The sequence below is a fragment of the Pinus tabuliformis genome, chromosome 2_2 (assembly GCF_031772625.1).
Source record: "Pinus tabuliformis cultivar Carrire ecotype Pingquan chromosome 2_2, CPIR1, whole genome shotgun sequence".
NCBI lineage: Eukaryota > Viridiplantae > Streptophyta > Pinopsida > Pinales > Pinaceae > Pinus > Pinus tabuliformis.
Window position 1 is genome coordinate 393,361,900 of NC_142300.1, and position 21,485 is coordinate 393,383,384.

Consider the following 21,485-nt stretch of genomic DNA (forward strand, 5'->3'; position numbering starts at 1 on the left):
ACGACCTGCAAAGTCCTCAATCTCTGCTGAAGCTGTCACGTCCTGGTTCTTCCCCTTCTTCTTCTTCTCCGGACACACAACTGCATAGTGTCCCATCTTTTGACAATTCCAACACTTCACCTTGGAATAGTCCTTCTGTGTGTTCCCCTGTTTACCTTTACCTTTGCCTTTGCCCCCACCACTGCTTGTGGAAGCCTGCTTCTTCCCTTTGCCTTTCTTGCCTCCTGCCACCAGTGCTACATCCTCATCCTGCTCAACTGGCTTGGCTGCCCCAAGCTGACCTTTCCTGATCTCTGTCTGAATGCAATCATCCCAAAACCTCTTCCATGTGGGAAGGGTCTCACGTGCACAAACCCCATCAACAAAGTTCAACCATGAACGGAGGAGGCCATTCACTGCAATCCGCACCAATTCAGTGGGTGGAATGGCCTCTCCAATCACTGCCAACTCATCTCTCACATTAGTAATCTTTGTGAGATATCCAGCTGCACTATCATTACCCATCTTAATGTTCTTCAGCTTCTCCTTCAGGACCATCTTCCGGTTCTCATTGGTACTCTGGTAGAGATTGGACAATGCTGTCCACATCTCATGGGCATTGCTCTTTCCTCTCACATGAGGAATGCAATGGTCTTTGATTCCGTCTAGAATCAACCTCTTACCCTTATTGTTCTTCTTATTATACTCAGCCAACTGAGTAGCATCAGTAGGCACAACAACAGGGTTCTGTGTGGTATGCACCATGATATCCCAGACTTCTGCCTCCTCAAAGATACTCTGCATTCTCTCCTTCCAAATGCTGTAATTTGTATGCCCATCCAGCCTATCCTCCACCCTCAATCCCAATGACATCCTGCTGTCTTAAAATTGAAAAATAGCACTGCTGTAGTAAAGATAAAACTGCTGTTTATGAAAAAATCAGCTTGTTGGAATTTTCTGAGTGAAAAATCAGCAGCTGTAATTTTTTCTTTTGCTGTCCCAAATTGCCTTTCAACACTCAAGCTCTGATACCATGTAGAAATTTCTCATTTCCCACCCCGGTTTTCAGTTTCTCCTTATTTCTCCCATATAGTTAAATGCCCTTTCCCATAACCATACATTTAACAAGCTGGAAAAAATAAATTTGCTGAAAACACAAATTCTGGAAATTTTACAGAATGCTGGAAATTGCAGAAATAAAAATCAACAGTAATAAATAGCCATTAAAACACATTTAAACACTGAGATTTTTGGTCAATGTGACCCTGGAAAAACCCCCTACAACTCTTGGGGAAAACCAGTTTGAGAGCTCTTCTTTATTTCTGAAAATTGCCTTTTTCACAGTGAGAAATATTCAGCAAAAAATCAGCAAGCAAATTTACAACTTATCTCTTTTCCCATGCCTCACAGCAAACTGGAAATTACAGCAAACAGGACAGCAATAAATGCTGTACGACCTCCTCGATTTTCGTGCCCACTTTCAACATTAAATGCTGCTGTACGACCAACATTAAATGCGCTGTACGGACTGCAATAAATGCGTTGTACGGCCCTCATTTTGCGTGAAAAAAAAATCAGCAAACTGCTCCTCGATTTTTGTGCAAACCACTCCTCGAAAATCGTGCCAAAATCTACCTTTCACTGTGTGCTGAACCAGCTGTACAAATCTGCTCAACTGCTGCCTTGGAATGTGTGCCAAGCTGCTGTCTCCTTCTCCTCCCTGCTCAGAAATCTCTCTTGCTCTCTTGCTCTCCTTCTCCCAATCTGCTCATGAAAGAATGAATGACCTTTTCCTCCTTTAATCTAACCCCAAGTGACTTTTGGGTGATCCCTAAATCCAATGGCTGAAATAGATTGAGATCTAAGGCTGAGATTAAATGCTCATTTAAATCTCACTTTTTATTTTTTAATTCACCCCACTTTAATAAAGACCCACTTAGTCATTTATTTCCAAAGTCACTTTTCCTTTCTAATTTTTCATTGACTTTATAAAAGTCACTTTAAAATTAGACTTAGTAACTTTATCACTTAAAGTCACTTTTAAATTAGATTTAACTTTATAAAATTATAAAGCCATTTTAGGAGAAAAATTAAATTCTTTTGGACACTTTTCCCTAGGCCAAAGATCAAAGCCTAAGGGAACCACTTGTCCTCCGGTACCAAATTTCAACAAAGGGGACGACTTAGTGTAGAAGCTAAATATTTCCCTGAATGAGTGTGATCCAAGCCTCAAAACATGGTGAAGTGACATCCCATGCAAGCACCATGCCAACATTAAACTTGCAAATGTGGTACAACCCCATGTAGTGGATAAATAGGGCCCCAATAGACGGAAAGCCCCTTGAAATCAACTCACAAGTCTCCAAATCATGTCTTCAGGAAACCTGCACGTACGAATCTCAAGTATGATTCCTTCACAAGTCATGCAAATCACCTCGTCTAGTTACACTACCTCATAAGAATACCACATGGTTGTCATAAGTGCTCTTGTGTGGGGGTACCAGCCCTCCAATCAAGTGAAATAATGCTCATGAACCAACAAAGGATTCCTCCAAGGGATATCCATGCCCCATACTCTAGCCAAGACATCTTCATGAAGAATGGAAGTGATCAACCTTGTCATAAAATGTGTCACCAAACCCCCAACAAGTGAAAGGATCAACCTCCAAATCAAGTGTCAAATAACTCCATAGATGCCAAACAGAGAGAGTGCTCAAGGGTCTTCCATGTGGCATGTGACTAGAGTGTCCATGCAGGCACAAATAGCACCAAAACACCTAAAAAGGTGTCTTGTGGCTCGGGAAATGTGAGCTGCATCAAAGAATGTGAAACCACCCAAAAATCAGAATGAAGCCAACTTTGTCAAAATGAGGGGCAACATAATGTGACCACTTTTTAGCGTGTGTGCAAAGTGGATTCAAAGTGTTTATACATAATAAGCTATGTTGCATGCGGACCCGTCCCCCCCAAAAAAAAATACTCACGTACACTGCATCCCCACGTTCCGTGGACTTTTGGACCCTTAGGAAATGTCCCCAAACTGTTGGGGACTTCATCGGGGACTTGGGGACTTGCTGGCCGTCTCCAAGACGTTCCTAACAAATTTCAAGAATCTTCCGGACAGATTTCAGGGATGTCTTTGGCAAATTTCAAGGGTTTTTTGGGAAGATTTCAGGGATGTTTTGGGAAGGTTTTAGGGATAATTCAAGCATATAGCTTCAATTTTGACAATCATGGACATTGATCATTGATCCTTGAACAATATGATCATTTTTCCCATTCATTTTTTGGAATGCATTGAATCTAAATTTTTTGTACAAGTTGCAGCTCAAAACATGGGTTTTGTATGATGGGTTTCATTTTGGATTTCTAGTGATTTAGATATTGTATTTTCAATGGTAAAATTACAAAAAGCAGCCTCCATGTCAAGAAAACAGAAAATACAATGTTTTAAAAGGTTGATCCTTGTGGTTATTTTTCTCGTTTTTTCACTTTTTGGATCATCTCAGCTTTTATATATTGTATGTGGGTTTTGAGGACTCATTCAAGTTCAGTGCTTCCATCATCCCAACCACAAGCATTGTGAAAACAATAAGATAGTAGTGAATTGGATTTGGTACTAAATGTTTAAATAAATTCCTATTCAATCCCTTAATCTGAAATATGAATTTAATATCTTTAGAAAGCCAAAGTATTTTATAGTGGTTTTCAACACAATTGTAAAAGTTTGCAAAACCTATTGAAAGGGGAATGCTTTTATGTTTAACATAGTCATCATTAACAAGAAATATGAGGAAAAAACCATAAAGATAGTTCTATGTGATAGATTGTTCATGAACCTTACATAAAATTTAAAGTAGTTACACTTGAGTTTCCTAAAGCTAAAGCTCATGTCTAGTGGCCAATAATGGAATGTCATTCAACCCTTTTTAAATTGTTTGAGATTCTAATTGGCGAGTGTAAGGGTTGTGCATAATACTATAAAGTATAGCTTGTTATGCTTACAAGCTTGAAACAACTACAAATGATATATATATATAATTGTCGTCCCCAACCAACCGTCCCTTGAAAATTTTGGGGTGTGCTCTAGCCGTTCCGTGGACTCGTCCCCCCGTCCTTGCCGTTCCCTCGTCCCCAAAACCAGTGCAAAAAAGTCCCACAATATTTTGACGGGATAGAGTAAAGCCTTGCTTATTATCTATGTTGCACTGGTTTTGGGGACGACAAAAATGTTGATATTACATGGGTCCAAATTGGGGTCTTACACATGGGACAGTAGATTGCTTGGGTGTATTTTGCTATAACGTAAAAAAAGCAATAAAATAACTTAGACGTGAATTGACAGGAAAATTGTTTTACTGTACAGTTTTATGTTATTGTTTTTTAGCAATTAGTAATTCATTATACCTAATTTAATTGCATGCAGAAAAGGAATGGTCTGGGGCTTACGGCAACTATAGTGGACCACTGTAAAATTATTCTTGCATACCCTGAAGGCACAAACAGCACCTGGGTCAGTGAAAGTTCCTTGCTTTTCTTTGTTCTCTAATTTCTTCTTCTTTTTGAAAATTAAGCTACTGAAATTGCAACTTCAGAGGTTCTTATCACCCAACTTTTTTGTGTAGTCAACTCTTCTTGTATCTTTTCTTGCCTGCAGTATAATGAACAATTCAAATTTTATGAACCACTGGAGTACCCATTTGATGTTTGTGAGACCATCTTGCTCTGGGAACAGGTGACTACTTCAGCAAATACTCCACAATTATTTGGTTACATTTTTTAAGAAGAGAACACTGATTCTAGAAGTATCCTACTGCAGTATCGCAACATGACCACAGTCTTGACAAGGGAGTACCTGGATGCTCGGCCTGAGGGTTGGATGAATTATGCAGCAAAGCGAATTGCACAATTGTATAACTTAATTCTGTCACCATATATATCATTGATCACTGATGCCTGCATGTCCTATTGATTAATTTCACACTAACTTTTCAGTGAATGTATTATTGATGGCTCACTTGAAGACAACAAATAAATGTACGATATTATTTTTTGTCCCAGGGGCATGGACAAATGCTACAATCAAACTCTTTGTGAAGAGTACCTAAGCTTGATTTTACCATCCAAACCACCATTTCATCCACGTCAATATGAGACATGTGCAGTTGTAGGAAACTCAGGAGATTTACTGAAAAATGAGTTTGGTCGAGAAATAGATGACCATGATGCAGTTATTCGAGACAATGAAGCTCCAGTGAATGAGGTAGGAATAATTTAGAGACCTCATAAAATTGGTTCTGTCCTCATATATTGAGTTAAAATTAGCCAGAAGTTCTTTCATTGAGTTCTGCAAATAAGTATTGTCTAACTCCTGAGAAATTAAGAATATTGTTTGTTGTTATTGCATGCAAAAGCGAGATTGTGAGACTCAGACTTGGCAACAACTCAGCCAGCTTGGGACTCGACAAAACTTGGTTCAAGATTCGGAAAAACATGGAAAATAGGGGAAAAATTCAAAATTCAAAATACAGAATATTTTATGCAGAAAACCAAGAATGACATTTCCATCCATAAAATCTATAGAACAGCAGCTTATCCATCGATTAATCTTCATATGATAATATAAAATTTGGCACTTGAAATCTCTCAGAACCTCAAACATAAATCAAATTTCAAGTAGCTGTCAATCCATCAAATAATACCAAGCTCAATAATTCAACTACTATTCAAATAAACACTCCTATTCTTTTATCAAATTGGCTGGTACAGGGAGGTTGGTTCTGGAACACATTGGTGAAGATGCCTCAATGGTTGTTGCATTCCTAAACGGGCTTTGTTTAAGTGGGCATGATTTGTTACCAAGGGCTACCGTTGTTCCAAGTCTTGACATCACCACACTCTGAGCAAAGGTTATGAAGAATGGGTCATTACAGAATTCTGTCCTGAAATATGGATTCCTGAGATGTTAAAACTGTTAATTCTGATGAGTTTTAGATGGGATGTGAAATTCTATTTCTTCATATCAGGGTTGAAGAGTTTGGAACCTCTCTCCAACATCCTAGAACTATTAATGATAATACAACAAATTTAAGTAAAGGGGAAATATAAAGGAAAATGATTTTTTGTTTAATATTTATTGTTTGTTGATTGGTTTTGGATTGAATATGTGACCTTTCGTGGAATCCCCCTCTCCTCTGTGGGATGTGTTGTGTGGATGCATGTGTCTGATTATAAATAGTGAATGATAAATAGGATAATAAAACAGTCAGATATGCCATGGGCATCTTGGAATAGTTTCTACGACTCCAAATCTCCTGTCTCTGCCCAAGTCTCTTCTCTATACATTTGTAACAGCTATATGGGCTATATTTCAAAAACAGGTTATTGACTGCCAAAACCTCAACTGATTAATGAATAGGATCCCACTGGCAAAAATGAAGTATGGACAGTTTCTCTTCCCAAGACTATCACTTCTCTAGACATTTGAAGTGGCTGTGTGGGGTTTAGTTTAGAAACAGGTTATCAGCTGCCCAAATATTGACCAATTAATGAGCAGGGGGCCATTGGAGTGGTTGTCTTTGATAGCTGTGCAATCGTTTCTGAGAAATTTAGTCATGAATATATTCTGTAAATTTTACATTCCAATATTAAAGTGCTTCAGGAAGTAACCATGCATAAGTCAGTTCTTAAATATATCTTTCATATTTGGTCTGTTCATTGATTACTCATATGGATCCTTTCTAACCTTAATAGTACAGACTGATGTTTTCTGATTGTTCACAATCCAATCCTCTAGTTTTTGATTTACTTTTAAGTTCTTAATGAGGCAGTGCTTGATGTGGGTTTGCTATTGATTAAGATCATTATTACTTGGATTGGCATCTGATTTATTTGCCACATTCACCGATCCATTCCTATGAACGCCTTGTACCTTAGGTATTAAAAGCTAATGGTTCCTTATCTCCTCATACAGGAGAAAAGGAAGAATAAGTATTAAGAACCACCTTTGTTACCAGACAAAAGAAATGGGAAACAGAACAGAGAGAGAAACAAAGGCTTGAGGGTTTTGGGATAAGAAATGGTGCCCCACATACGATGCATTTTATGAAACCTGATACGATCCACTTTTTATTTTTCCAAGGAAAACCTTGTGGGGAAATCCCTAGGCTCTTCTCTGCATTTTGCAGATGGTACTCAGTGTAAACTTGTGGGCACTGATTGCACATTTGACCTGGTAGGGACATCAAGTGAGGCATGTAACATAGGCAGCCAACCTTGGGGATTGACCCTGAAACCTCCTGCCTGAAGCTCAAAGCACTGAACCACTTGAGCTAGCCAACCAGGTTAATACAAACCAAATTTACCCGACAGCCTTCTCATATAAGGCCATGACCAGAGTAATAACCTCCAATGGGCAGGTTTTTATGTCCATGGAATAGTAGGTGTCTTGAAGTTGTTTGAGAAGTTTTGTGGAAATCTGTAGCAATATATTGTGTGTTTATTAGCTTTTGCTTCCTTTATGATAGCTCTGGGGGTTAGAATATGTTGATGTTGATAGCAGTTGACAGGTATATATGCATTGGCTAGGTGTTAAGCATGCAGGAATCATCCAAAGTATCCTTAGGAAACTCACTCAATTAATTTAGTACGTTGTTTTTATGATTTAGCCTAACTTAGGAAAAGCACATAATTATGTTAATTAATTAATGTTGGCTATTGAGTTAGGAAAACTAAGGAAATGTAATTTCAATTACATTAGTGAATTTGTTTTAATCTCAGCCATTGATCTCAAGAGGGGTAGGATTTAATCCTAGCCATCCATCACTTTGGAAGTTTGGGTTAGAGATTTAGCTCAATGAGAAATTATAAACATAAGTGCAAGGAGAGGAGATAGACTCAATTGACGGAAATTTGAGAGTGATTTTCTCAGTGAATGTGATACTCAAGGCCAAGGGAGGAAAGTGGACAAGAGATTTTTGCGGCAAGGAAGTCGCTCTAATGCAGGTCATGCAGTTGATTTTGCAGGGCCATGCCCCACTTGTGGAAGGGGGAGGTTGATTTGGAGGAGCTGTGGCCTCACACGTGCTGCAGATCCAACTGTACAGCATGCATGTGTTGCACTTCAGCTCGCACAAGGGGCCGTACAGGTTCTAGGAGCAGGTTTGCTGGTTAGGGGTTTGATCTATGTTACCAGATCCGGTCCTCTGGGGTCCATGGATCTGATCCGGATCCGCCTAGATCATCCGTCCAAGAACTGCCAGTGTGGCGAATCCCTGATTGATGGAAACAAATCCCTCGCTTTGGAAACAGATCCTTCACCTTGGAAATGGATCCCGTGTAGAATTCTGGATTTCATCATTTTATTCAACGCGGTTTTGATTTGCTGAGTCTAGAGTACCTGCAATGTCTTGTGAAGGAAACGCTGAGACTGCATTCAACAGTACCACTGTTGCTTCCCCGCAAGTCAATGGAGGCGTGCACGATAGCGGGATACCGCATTCCTACTAAAACGAGGCTCATCGTGAACGCGTGGGCGATCGAGAGAGATCCCGATGTGTGGGGAGACCACGCTTTGGTGTTGAAGCTGGAGAGATTTATTTATTTTTTAATTTTAATTTTAATTTTAGGCTTATAAAGAAAACACTGGTATAATCTAATTATTCTATTTACATGTTCATATTGAAACTACGAACGATCATTGACAGACGGTGGAAATTCTGTTTCCTCATACACATTCAATAATCAACTTTCCTACTATGGTAAATATCCAGCAGAATTGAGGAGTCAGCATTCTTATTAATATATGTATCCAAGAAGCGTTTTTCTCTCATGGTAAAAATATGTGGATGAATTATCTCTATCTTCAACACTTGCATGAATTAATAGAATTTTAAATATTAATTAGTTTTTACATAATCTAATGCAATTATAAAATTATAATACAAATTATCCAATAACAATAACATACCAATTATCAAATAACAATATCTAATGGTTTCAGTTCTAGATGTTGTGATTTATAAATGGATTTGTTTTTGAACTCCAAAAGTGTTTTTTAAAATTAAAAAAATATTACTATATTTTTGTACTTGATGCATCCTTGCCATATCCGGATCCATATCCAAATCCGTATCCGAATCCTGGTAACTTAGGGTTTGATCCATAATTTTTCAAAGGGCCGTGCAGGCCATACAAATGCTTTGATTATTTCAGAAAATTTGCTGTAGCTTGTAATTTTCTTAGTGGGCCATTTTCTCGGTTAAGGAGCCCTCACTTTTCTAAAAATAAAATTGATGATCAGTTGCAGGCTAAGTCACCTGACACGGGGACACGCAGGACACGAAAATTCGAGTGTCCGACACGAGCACGTAGAACCCCTTGAACAAGACACCTAGAACACGCTATATATTATTTTATCTTAAAAAATAATACTAAATAGATATTTCTTACACAAATTCTCATTCATGATGCAAATTCAGACATAGATCTAGATTCTACATTGTAAATTTAAAATTTGTAAGTTGTACAATGTAAAATTAGGCATACAAATACAATTGTGACAGATTCATCAATGATCCAATAGGAGAAAGCCAAGAAACTGCAATTTTCTCATTAAGTCATCAAAATCAAAATGTGTTACATAGGTAGACTGTAGTAGCAATGCCAATGACAAATAGAAATAGCAAATACAAAAGAACTACAAGGTAGTAGGCTCATGAGTCATCAACCATTATCATCATCAAAATCAACATCACTATCATGGTCACCACTGCTCTCCTCTGCTGCATCCTCCTCCTCTGTATCCAGTGTAACCTCGACATCTGCTGGTGTGGAGGATGACCCCTCAAGAGTATCACCATCATCAAAAGTGACAGGCTCTAGCATCGGGTCATTAAGATCCAAGTTGGCCAATGACAACTCAACACTGCTGTCCAAACCCATATCATCAAGAAATACTTCCCACATCTTTGTCTTTCCCTTCAACCACTCGTCCCTTTGCATGTAAATAAGACGAAGGTTGGCGTGCACATACACCATCATCTCTACCTTGGACTGCTCAAGCCTGCTCTTCTTGACACTATACAAATTTCCATATTTGCTCCAATTCCTCTCGCAACAAGAGGATGAAGTCACTCGAGAGAGGAGCCTCATGGCTAACTGTTGTAGAGGAGGGTTTGTTGCCCCATGAGTTGCCCACCAAGAATAGGGCTTCTTAGCCCCCCTATCTATAATCACATCATAGCCTGCAAATCGCCCAGTGCCAGTGGAAAATTCTAAAAGGGCATCCTCCACCTCATAAAGGGATGCTTTATCCTGAAATATCCGCCTCAATACATCCTTCCTCCCCTATCAAATTTCACCATCCATGTGAGGAGGGAATTTGCGGGAAGGTCCACCATTCAACGACTCATGGCTGTAGTATTTTGGGTTTACTGACTGGGATAGGCTGTGGGATGACTTCATTCAAGAAGAGTTGCGAGACGAGGATCTTCATCCAAGAAGAGGGCTTCAGATGATGACATGGCACTTGCAGCGTGAATGAAGGGTAAGCAAAAGAAGGACTTGAGTAAAGTCAAGTGTTTCAACTGTGGCGAGATGGGTCATTATTCGTCGAGATGTCTGATGAAGAAGAAGGGAGATGATGAGAAGAGGAAAGGAAAGTAGGCTGCCGGTGTTGCCACTTCAGTTGAGATAGATGATCTCACTAGGAGATTGGAAGAGGAGGACTTTGCTATGATTTCTCATTTCTTGCAGGGTACTATCAATGAGGATGGATGGTACGTGGACAGTGGTGCGGTGAAGCATATGACAAGGTCACAAGAGGTTTTTGAGACTCTAGCTGAATGGGACTCAAAGTTGCACATGGTGTTGGGCGACAAGAGTCAGTTGGAGATCCGAGGATTGAGAGTTGTGCCATTCAAGATGGAGACAGGATGTGTGATGCGGGTCCAGGATGTACTGTTTGTACCAGGACTCAAATATAGCATGATTTCCGTCTTGTTGATCAAGAGGAAGGTGTTTGAGGTCTTACTCTAGGACGGGAAGGCAAGACTTAGGCCCAAAGGCTCTAAGTCCGATGGGATTGTACTCAGAGTTAGAGAGCATGGTCTCTACGGGTTGACGGGCAGGCCTGTGGATCATTGAAAGAAGCAGGTGTAGGTTCCAGAGAAGCAGGAGCAGGTTCAGGCTTCAGAGGAGCAGGTACAGGTTCTCGAGAAGAAGGTCCAGGTTCTAGAGACTTAGAGGGAGTCAAGTTCGAGAGGGAGCTTGCAGATTCTGAGGGAGACTCTGCAGTCCAAGAAGAGCGCGTGGTCAGCGGGGAGCAAGGGTGCTCCTAAAACCGCCAAAAAGGAATCATGGAGAGAGTGGAAGACGTTATAAGATAAGAAGAAGAAGCAGGGTGCTTCCAATAGTGACAATGACACTTCCGAGAAGGGCGTAGTTCACCGTACAGGGATTTTTGCAATTGTGAGCGCCAGGAGTTAGGTAAGTGTTGCGAGCAGTGATGATGACGAGATACTTCTTGGTCTTGGAGGTACCTCCCTCGCTAAGAAGGAGTGTTGATTTGTGTAGCTTGGGAGGTACTCCAAGCCCTAGGGTTCAGGGCACAAGGGTCACTTATGGGCTTGGAACCCAAGGATGGGGTTTTGCACCCAATCTTGTTTGGGGCAATTCCGGAAGCACATTTCTACATGTGAGGCATGAGACGATAGAGGGAGGAAAGGAGAATCCAACGCTTTGAGAAATGAATTTTTAAAGTTGACAATTAATTATTGGTTTTCAAGTCATGTAGGTTTGATGTAAATTAGTCCAATAGATGTGTCTCTTCATTTATTCGTTGGAGCCCCTCTTTAGGCTATAAAAAGAGGGTGATGGCATGTTGTTTTAATCATCCAAGTGTGCAACAATCCTCCTAGATAGAACTCGGTGGAGAGAGGAAGCCTAGCCGCAGCAAAGGGTCTTGAACAACATGGGAGAGGTCTGCTACAAGAGGCCGAGGAGCTGAGGAGTACGGATATGTTTGGGTGACTATCTTAAGGCTAAGACAAGATCCGAGGAGTTGTTCAAGGCCTGAGAGTGCAGGGCAGATATGTCGAGGAGTAAAAGAACATTACGTTGCTGTCTAGGTGACTGTTTGGGCACATTTGTGGAGGCCGTTTACTACAACATGCTGTTGTGCTAGGCCGCAGGCTATAGCACACAGCTGGAGGTTGCGTTAAGGGTTGTCAAGGGTGGACAACACATTTAGGAGGCAAGGTGGGTGTAGAGGAGGGTCTCCAAGGTGAACCGCAACCCTTGAAGGGCTTGTTTGTTGACTATAGGATGAAACTAGGGCTGCAGTATGTGCCCTAACCAAGATTGCAGTGAACAACAATGCAAACAGTGTTGTAGCAGTGTTTTGTGGAGGATTGTTAGGTCAAAGGAGTTGACTAGGTCGGATCAGTTTGATAGTGTGTTGGGTTGTCTTGCGTGATAAAACTCCAACTAGGAGCAGATTCCACAGTGTACTATTGGGCATATTTGGACTATTGGAGGGTAGCGTGTGGATGTCCAAAGTAGCCCTAGACAAGCTATCTTGACGTGACGAAGAGAGCTGAAGATTGGGTGAAGTTTGAGCCTAATGAGCAGCACTTTGATGGACGAAAGTGACTGCTAGATTGGCAGATTGGAGCTCGGGAATTGGCCAACCTAGAGAGCAGATTTATGAGCCCGTGTACTTGCAACAGAAGTGACATGCAACATTGTTAGGTGGCAGCCCTCTTGGAGTCTCGATGTGCCTTGATGAACTAAGGCACTACTAGTGAGCAGTACGAAAGAGAAGGACCGATAGGATAAGATACGACATTGAAGCTGTAGTGAAGTTTGTCATTGTATCTTGTATACCATAGGCTGTTGTATTATTCAGATTTGGTTTAATATAACGAAGATTGGTGATTGTACAATTTTGTTAAAAAGTGTGTATATTTGTGCATGTGTGATTTACTGCTTTATATTTCCACTGTGCAAAGTAGTTTATGGTTGAGATTCTTGGTTTGGTAGCGTTAGTGATTTTAAGTCTCTATCCTAGACCCAAGGTCATGGAAACTCAACAATAACACTGTGTCCTTGACTCTTTTTGAGGTTGCTTGATTTGTCTTTCTCCAAAAAGACCAAAACTCTGAAATAACCATGGCCCCAAGAGTGGTCTTGACCTCCCTCAACCTCTTCAACATGATGAATGAATAGGCAAACCATGTGTCTGCAATCTTGAACAATGATAAATGGGTGTACTCTAGGACACGTTGGACACGCTCTAGGACACGTTGGACATGCTCCAGGACACACTGGACACGAGAATCCATGTTCCAGGACACGTTGGACACAAGAATCAGACACATGTCCTAGAGAGTCATGTCCGATTCGTGGGATTCAAGACACAAGGGAGGGAGGAAAAATCTAGTTTCTTAGGTTGAAGGATAATTTTCTGCATGTGATTGATTTCTTATATTTTTCTTTTGCTATCTAGATTTTCTGATTTAAAAATTCCAGCGTATTTTATATTCAGTAATTGTAGAAATATTTTATGGGTTATAAAAATTACTAGGAATATGGAATTTAGAAATTAATAAAATACGACTACTAGTATGATAATCTGCCGTGTTCCATGGGGAAGCATCCCCAAGGGAGGGGTGCATGCTCCCCATGTTTCCCATGCACCCGAGATGGGAGGATGCCCAAGGAAATGTTTCCCCACATCTCCCTTTTGGGGAAACTTGGGGAGACACAGGGGGAAATGTTTCCCCAATGTGGGGGACGTGTTTCCCCAGAAGGTGTCCTTTTGGGCCCCCCTTAAAAAAGGGTTGGGCATCCCCCTTGAATTTTCCTTTATAACAATAATTTATAAGTGGGAAAGCCTAATATTCAATCCTAGGGCCCTATTAATGCTATCTAATTAATGGTAATGTTTACTTAAATTTTAACATTACCGTGAATTGACTCAGGACGTTTTAGAGTGGTTCTAACCTCGTTGGATTTTGTATGGAGAAAGTAGAATTTTAGATCCCACTCAAAATCTAGCAGGCTCAATAGTTTTCAGGATTTCTGGGATTGCAACGTTTCCATTAGATTCTATCACGTATGAGGGTACGAAACTATCATTTAATTAAGAGCACCAAGCCCTCTATGTACCTTGATGTTGGTGGCATTGATTATTGAACTACTCTGTCATGACCCTGGTAAAATTGTACCTATCACTAAAACAAAATCTTGACTTGACATGTTAAGGTTTTTCTATCTTATTTTAATGCTGCGAGGGTGATATTGATGATGAGGATCTCAATATGATGATGATGTCAGAAAATAATTAACGGAGCAATGAAACATAAAATATTGCGTAAACACAAATACAGAAACACATAAAACAAGAGAGACACAGATATACGTGGTTCAACCAATTTGGGCTACATCCACGGATAAACAACCAGTCTTTCCTTTTATATTATCCAAAAAATGAAGAGATACAACCTACAACAGATATGTTGTAATTTCCTCTTTGCTCTCACACAATCTCCTCTCTTTCTCGCTCAGAATAATAATACACAATCGCAATACAATTCCCTCATATAAACCAAGGGTTGCCTTCTAGGGAAAAAAACTCTAAATTAACATAACTTCTACCGTCAGATCATCCGCCTAATGAATGACCCAGATTGACTATGAAATTACAATATTTTACAAGGCAAATTTTCATCTATTTTTAGCTTCGGGGGAACTGCCCCAAATCCCCACTAGGGGAAGATAATCAGGCTCCACACCCAACAAATATGTAAGTATTTGTTGTAGCATGATTTTTTTTTGGACTATGGAGGCCATCTAGAGCCTCTTTGCTGATGTTTTTTTGGTTCAAATATGAATTGCACTCGGTGCTATTTTGGTTATATGCACCTTTGCTATATATATATATATATATATATATATATATAACTTTGCATATTTGTGTATAGTGGTTTGGATTCATATGGATACACATGAATATTTACGTATATTTTTTTTTTTCTTTTCAAAATTTGAATATTTATTTATTTTTTGGTTGATTGGTTTTTCGGTCTATTTTATTTTTGTTTTTTATAAGTTTAGTTTTGGGGTCCACTAGTTCAATCATGGGTTGTTAAAATTGGCAACTAGGGCCAAACTCTATGTGGGTCTTCTTACTCACAGTAGCTAATATTTTTCTTGGATTCCTCTCGTCGAGAGGTGTAGGATTGATCTAAAGATCATCCGATTCCGACAAGTATTCATGGAGATATGAATTTATTTGTGTTATGTGACAATTCGTCAAGGTCGGCCAACAACCAAATTACCCCCACTTGTCCTCCACATTTTAGTATAAATAGAGGTGCCTTGCAAGTCATTTTAGACTCACCTCTTGTGATCTCTTCTCTCCACTGTTTTGGGTTTTAGTGGAAGGGGAAGTCCCCAAGAGGATACGCTGTCCTAAGAAGAGATCTGCCATGCCCTAAACCGCAATTCTGAAAGGGACTAGGACGCAGTCAAACAAGGGACTAGAACACAGTAAAACAAGGAGTTATATGCTGGTTGCAATAGCCCTAAACGCCGAGATGAGGAAGCCCTACTCATAATTAAGTAGAAGCCCAAACGCTGTCCTAAATGAGGGATGCCCTAATTGCTGTTCTAATTGAGATCGAGGCACAATCAATAAAGCATGCCCTTGACCATAACACAATCAAGAAGGATAGATCCTATCGCTGTCATGGAGAGATCCTAACACTATCACCGCCGCAGTCCTAAAGGGTGAGCTAAGACGTAGAGGGAGAGGCCTTAACGAGCAGCGTGTGAAGGCCTAAACCGCAGTTCTAAAGAGTCCTCATTGCTGTTCAAAGGGTGACCCTTATACACAGTCAAGAGACTCCTATACGCTGGTAGTAAAGTCATTGTTTGTAAAGCTCTTATACGTAGCAAGCATGAGCCTTTAGGTAAGGAAAAGGGTCTCTATTCTAAGACCAAGGGTAGTGGAACTTCCAAAGCGTGGAAGAGTTAGAAGTAGTCACGGAGGAAGACTTATTACGCAACCCTTATCTGCAGTTAAGAGAGGCCCATTAGTAGTCTTATATTGCTGTTCAAAGAGATCCTTACTGCTATCCTAAGGTGACCTAAACTGCTGTCTATTAGCAGCTCAAAGAGAACTTGTTGCAGTCACCTTACTTGCTGACATGATGCCACATTATTGTAGGTGACAACGTGGCATAATTAAGGATTGTCTGGGCATATTGGTGATGATCCGTGAGCTTAATTTGAAGGGTTGCTTAATCTACAGCTACAACCAGCTGCTTTGCTAGGCTGCAAGCCATATCAAGCAGCTAAGGCTGTCCCATGACAGTATTGCAGTATGCAACATATAGGTGACGGTGATGATGGGTGCAACGTGGTGCAACACAATGATGATTAGTGCAACATGATGAGATGCAACATAGTGATGATGGGTGCAACATGGTGCAACACAATGATGATTAGTGCAGCATGATGAGATGCAACATAGTGATGATGGGTGCAACATGGTGCAACACAGTGATGATTAGTGAAGCATGATGAGATGCAACATAGTGATGATGGGTGCAACATGGTGCAACACAGTGATGATTAGTGCAACATGATGAGATGCAGCATAGTGATGATGGGTGTAGCATGGTGCAACACAATGATGATTAGTGCAACTTGATGAGATGCAACATAGTGATGATGGTTGCAACATGGTGCAATACAGTGATGATTAGTGCAACATGATGAGATGTAGCATAGTGATGATGGGTGCAGCATGGTGCAGCACAGTGATGATTAGTGCAACATGATGAGATGCAGCATGGTGGATGAGTGCAACATGATGATGAGGTGCAGCACAATGATGGATGCAGCATAGGTGCAACATGATGATGAGGTGCAACACAGTGTGGGTGCAACAAAGTGATGGGTGCAACATGATGATGAGGTGCATCACAGTGATGGATGCAGCTTAGTGATGGGTACAACATGGTGATGGAATCACCTGAGTTCAAATCTGCTACCTCATGTGTCATCTTCTTAAAGAAGATCTCTGCTCTTATTTTGTCAAGTCAAAATGTTGACTTCTGATGTATATGTACTATCTCTCTCTCTCTCTCTCTCTGTTGAACTATTGAAGAACATAAGAAGAATTGATCAAGGGTTTCCCCACATTGGGGTTTGTCCCTGGTTGGCACCACATCTTGTGTCCTCTTGTCTTGGTTTGTTTTCTGCGATTTATGTTTATGTTCTATCTGCATTTTACTATCATGCTAAATGTGATTGCTAATCTGGAATTGATATTGAGCTAATATGGAAAATTGAAGTAAATTTGCTCTCAGCATAGAACATACCTAAAATTAACATGGTATCAGAGCTGAGGTGAAGACAAAGCCCAAGCAAGAGTGAAAGAGCAATCACCGAAGACAGTTGGAAAGGACAAAAAGGCTCAATGGGTTCCTCATCCCTCTTCAAATTCACCAAGGGTGAAGTCGAAGCAAAGAAGATTATCAAAGTGGCGCAGCGGAAGCATCTGGTGGCCTACCTACAGGTCACTTCAATGGGAAGTCCGGATCTAAGAATGGAAGGAAAGGCAGATGCCTTGCTTGCAATAAGTTTGGCCATTATGTGAGGAAGTGTCCAAATAGAAGGGACACATCACTTGATGATGATAACAATCATTCCAGGGGCATCTTCAATGATCAAAGGAATGACATGTACAATAGCAAAGGAATAAAAGGAATGCAGGTCATCCAAGAAATGGCCGACTCTTCAAGAAAGAAAGGAACTCCAGGTATGAAGAATCAAATGTTGTTTCTGAGTATTATCTTATGTCGGCCCTCTCCATTGGACTTGTTGGGAAAATTGATAGTGGTGCCTCAAGGAACTTCACTGGATTGAAGGAAGCTCTCTCTAATTTGATATAGAAGGAAACAATCATGTAGATTACTCTTGGAGACAATGCCACCTATCCCGGAAAGGTTGCAGGGAATGTTTCTCTTCAAATGGATCAGGGTAACTCACAAGAAGTTCTTTATGTACCTTATCTCAAAAGGAACCTGGTGTCCATTTCGGAAATGGAAGTCAAAAGTTTCAAGGTGGCATTCATCGATGGAAAGGTACGTGTTTGAAAAAGGAATTTTCAAGATACTCTTGAGTTCAGGGTTGGAAATTTGTATCTAGTTGCAGGAAGTCTATCAGGGAGCATGTCGGTTGACACATCTCTTTATAGCACCAGAGGTCTGCCCATCTTCATTGTGGGGCCCTACCCGATGTGAGACAGATGGTGACAGGGATGCCTGAATTCAAGAAGAGCATGAAGGTACATGCCCGAGATGTACCAAAGGAAATCTTACAAGGGGACCATTCCCCTCATGTAAAAGCAAGACCACAGATTTGGAACAACCCGAGGGGTTTGAGATTCATGATCAGGAATCTCATGTATGCAGGTTGAAGAAAGCTCTCTATGATTTAGAGCTAACACCCCGAGCTTGGTATGAGAGGATTGTCAACTATCTGATGAAGCTGAGATTCACTAGGAGTGAAGCCGATCCAAACCATTGCTTTAAGGTTGTGGATGATAGACCTCTCATACTGGTACCTTATGTGGACGATCTCTTTCTGGCAGGTACAAACCCTCTCATTTACAAAAGTAAGAGGGAGTTGGATTCCAGATTTGGAATGGTGAACTGCAAGCCCGTGACTACCTCGATGAAGCCTAACTTTAAGAAGTTATGCGATAGTGATGCCAAACCTGATTTGGGAAATGCCTCTGAGTTTCATAAACTCATACTAGCATTGATGTTCTTGGTGAACTCCCGTCCGAATATATGTTTTGCAGTTAGCATGTTGAGCTCATATATGGTTGAGCCTCACTGGATTGGTGCCAAGAATCATTTGAGATATCTTTAGGGCACAATCTCTCATGGATTGAGATACACTGCCAGAAATGTGAAGCTGCATGATTATTTTGATGTTGATTAGGCAGGCAGTGTGGAGGATCGCAAGAGCACTTCTGGGTGCTGGTTCTCTTTGGGTTTTGCTTTGATATCCTGGATGAGCAGGAAGCAAAAGTCGGTTGCTTTGATTACTGCTGAGGCCGAATACATAGTTACGAGTATGACCTCGTGTGAAGCTGCTTGGTTGAGGAAGCTCTTTGGTGAGCTGTTTGGACACGTGCTGGATACCATCGTGATCTTCTATGACAACCAGAGGGGATTCGATTGTTGAGGAATCTCGTGTTCTATGATTGCTCCAAGCATATAGACATCAGGTACCACTTTATTTGGGATATGGTACATCGAGGAGCAAGAAGGCTCCATCACATTAGGACTGGTGTGCAGGTCGCCGATATTCTATCAAAGCCCCTGGGAAAGGTCAAATTCTTGACTTTCCGAGAACGACTAGGAGTCGTGGAGAGACTCTCTCCTAAGGGTCCTGTATGATATGGACATTGAGCTCTGGGAGCTCCGGGGGCTTGGGGGTACATCTTGGAGCGATGAGCAACCATAGGGTGAGTGGTTCAGCCTTCCCCTAGTGGTCTGCTATGTAGGCAGGATGAGTGGTTCATCCTTCTCCTGCTGAGACACAGTCATAGGGTGAGTGGTTCAGCCTTCCCCTGATTTTTTGTGTACAGGGTGAGTGGTTCAGCCTTCCCCTGGGATACCCCTGGCGACATGTAGGCAGGATGAGTGGTTCATCCTTCTCCTGCTGAGACATCCTACCCATGCACTCTGGGACTCATGGGAAGTACCTCTCATCTGGCCAATGAGTAGGGAAATGAGGATAGGGACCATAGTAGTACCGATGGACGCATCGTGTTACTACCGTACTCCCTGTGCTAGGATGATTTTGATTTGGGATCAATTGGAACTGACTTTGGGTCAGTAAGAGTGGTATGACACACTCTCATTATTGGAACTGACTTCGGTCAGTAAGAGTGGTATGAGACATGACTTCGGGTCAGTAGAGGATGGTATGATACATTCTCTATCACTTCTTCTTCTTCATAGTTCAGTAGAGTAGAGCTGAGCAGTGCAAGGCACTGATGGCAGAGATAGTACGGACTGACAGATGGATTAGCAGATGGAGTTCTCCCTAGTTGAGAGGGAGTGTTAAAATTGGCAACTAGGGCCAAACTCCATGTGGGTCTTACTCATGGCAGCTAATATTTTTCTTGATTCCCTCGTCGAGAGGTGTAGGATTGATCTAAAGATCATTCGATTCCGACAAGTATTCATGGAGATATGAATTTATTTGTGTTATGTGACAATTCGTCAAGGTCGGCCAGCAACCAAATTACCCCCACTTGTCCTCCACGTTTTAGTATAAACAGAGGCACCTTGCATGTCATTTTAGACTCACCTCTTGTGATCTCTTCTCTCCACTATTTTGGGTTTTAGTGGAAGGGGAAGTCCCCAAGAGGATACACTGTCCTAAGAAGAGATTTGCCATACCCTAAACCGCAATTCTGAAAGGGACTAGGACGCAGTCAAATGAGGGACTAGAACGCAGTAAAACAAGGGCTTATATGCTGGTTGCAATAGCCCTAAATGCTGAGATGAGGAAGCCCTACTTACAGTTAAGTAGAAGCCCAAACGCTGTCTTAAATGAGGGATGCCCTAATGTTGTTCTAATTGAGACCGACGCACAGCCAATAAAGCATGCCCTTGACCATAACGCAGTCAAGAAGGATAGATCCTATCGCTGTCATGGAGAGATCCTAACGCTGTCACCTTAACGCTGTCATGGAGGATCTATCCTTACCCTAGCCGCAGTCCTAAAGGGTGAGCTAAGACGCAGAGGGAGAGGCCTTAAACAACAGCGTGTGAAGACCTAAACTGCAGTTCTAAAGAGCCCTCATTGCTGTTCAAATGGTGACCTTATACACAGTCAAGAGACTGCTATATGCTGGCAGAAAAATCACTGTTTGTAAAGCTCTTATACGCAGCAAGCAGAAGGAGCCTTTAGGTAAGGAAAAGGGTCTCTATTCTAAGACCAAGGGTAGTGGAACTTCCAGCGTGGAAGAGAAGGACTACCATTGTTTAGAAGCAGTCATGGAGGAAGACTTATTACGCAGCCCTTATCTGTAGCTAAGAGAGGCCCATTAGTAGTCTTGTATTGTTGTTCAAAGAGATCCTTACTGCTATCCTAAGGTGACCTAAACCACTGTCTATTAGCAGCTCAAAGAGAACTTGTTGCAGTCACCTTACTTGCTGACATGATGCCACATTACTGTAGGTGACAGCGTGGCATAATTAAGGACTGTCTGGGCATATTGGTGATGATCCGTGAGCTTGATTTGAAGGGTTGCTTAATCTACAGCTACAACCAGCTGCTTTGCTAGGCTGCAAGCCATAGCAAGCAGCTAAGGCTGTCCCATGACAGTATTGCAGTATGCAGCATATAGGTGACAGTGATGATGGGTGCAGCGTGGTGCAACACAGTGATGATTAGTGCAGCATGATGAG

General features: G+C 41.2%; 1 protein-coding gene across 1 annotated transcript in view; it reads left to right on the plus strand.

Annotated features, from left to right (window-relative positions):
* LOC149192923 (sialyltransferase-like protein 5) overlaps window positions 1-21,485 on the plus strand; it is a 133,795-nt gene that overhangs the window by 55,283 nt on the left and 57,027 nt on the right. The window contains exons 3-6 of the mRNA XM_089407159.1: window positions 4,406-4,492; window positions 4,637-4,714; window positions 4,799-4,890; window positions 5,041-5,242. Of these exons, the coding sequence (XP_089263285.1) occupies window positions 4,406-4,492; window positions 4,637-4,714; window positions 4,799-4,890; window positions 5,041-5,242 (459 nt within the window). The remainder of the gene's footprint in view (window positions 1-4,405; window positions 4,493-4,636; window positions 4,715-4,798; window positions 4,891-5,040; window positions 5,243-21,485) is intronic.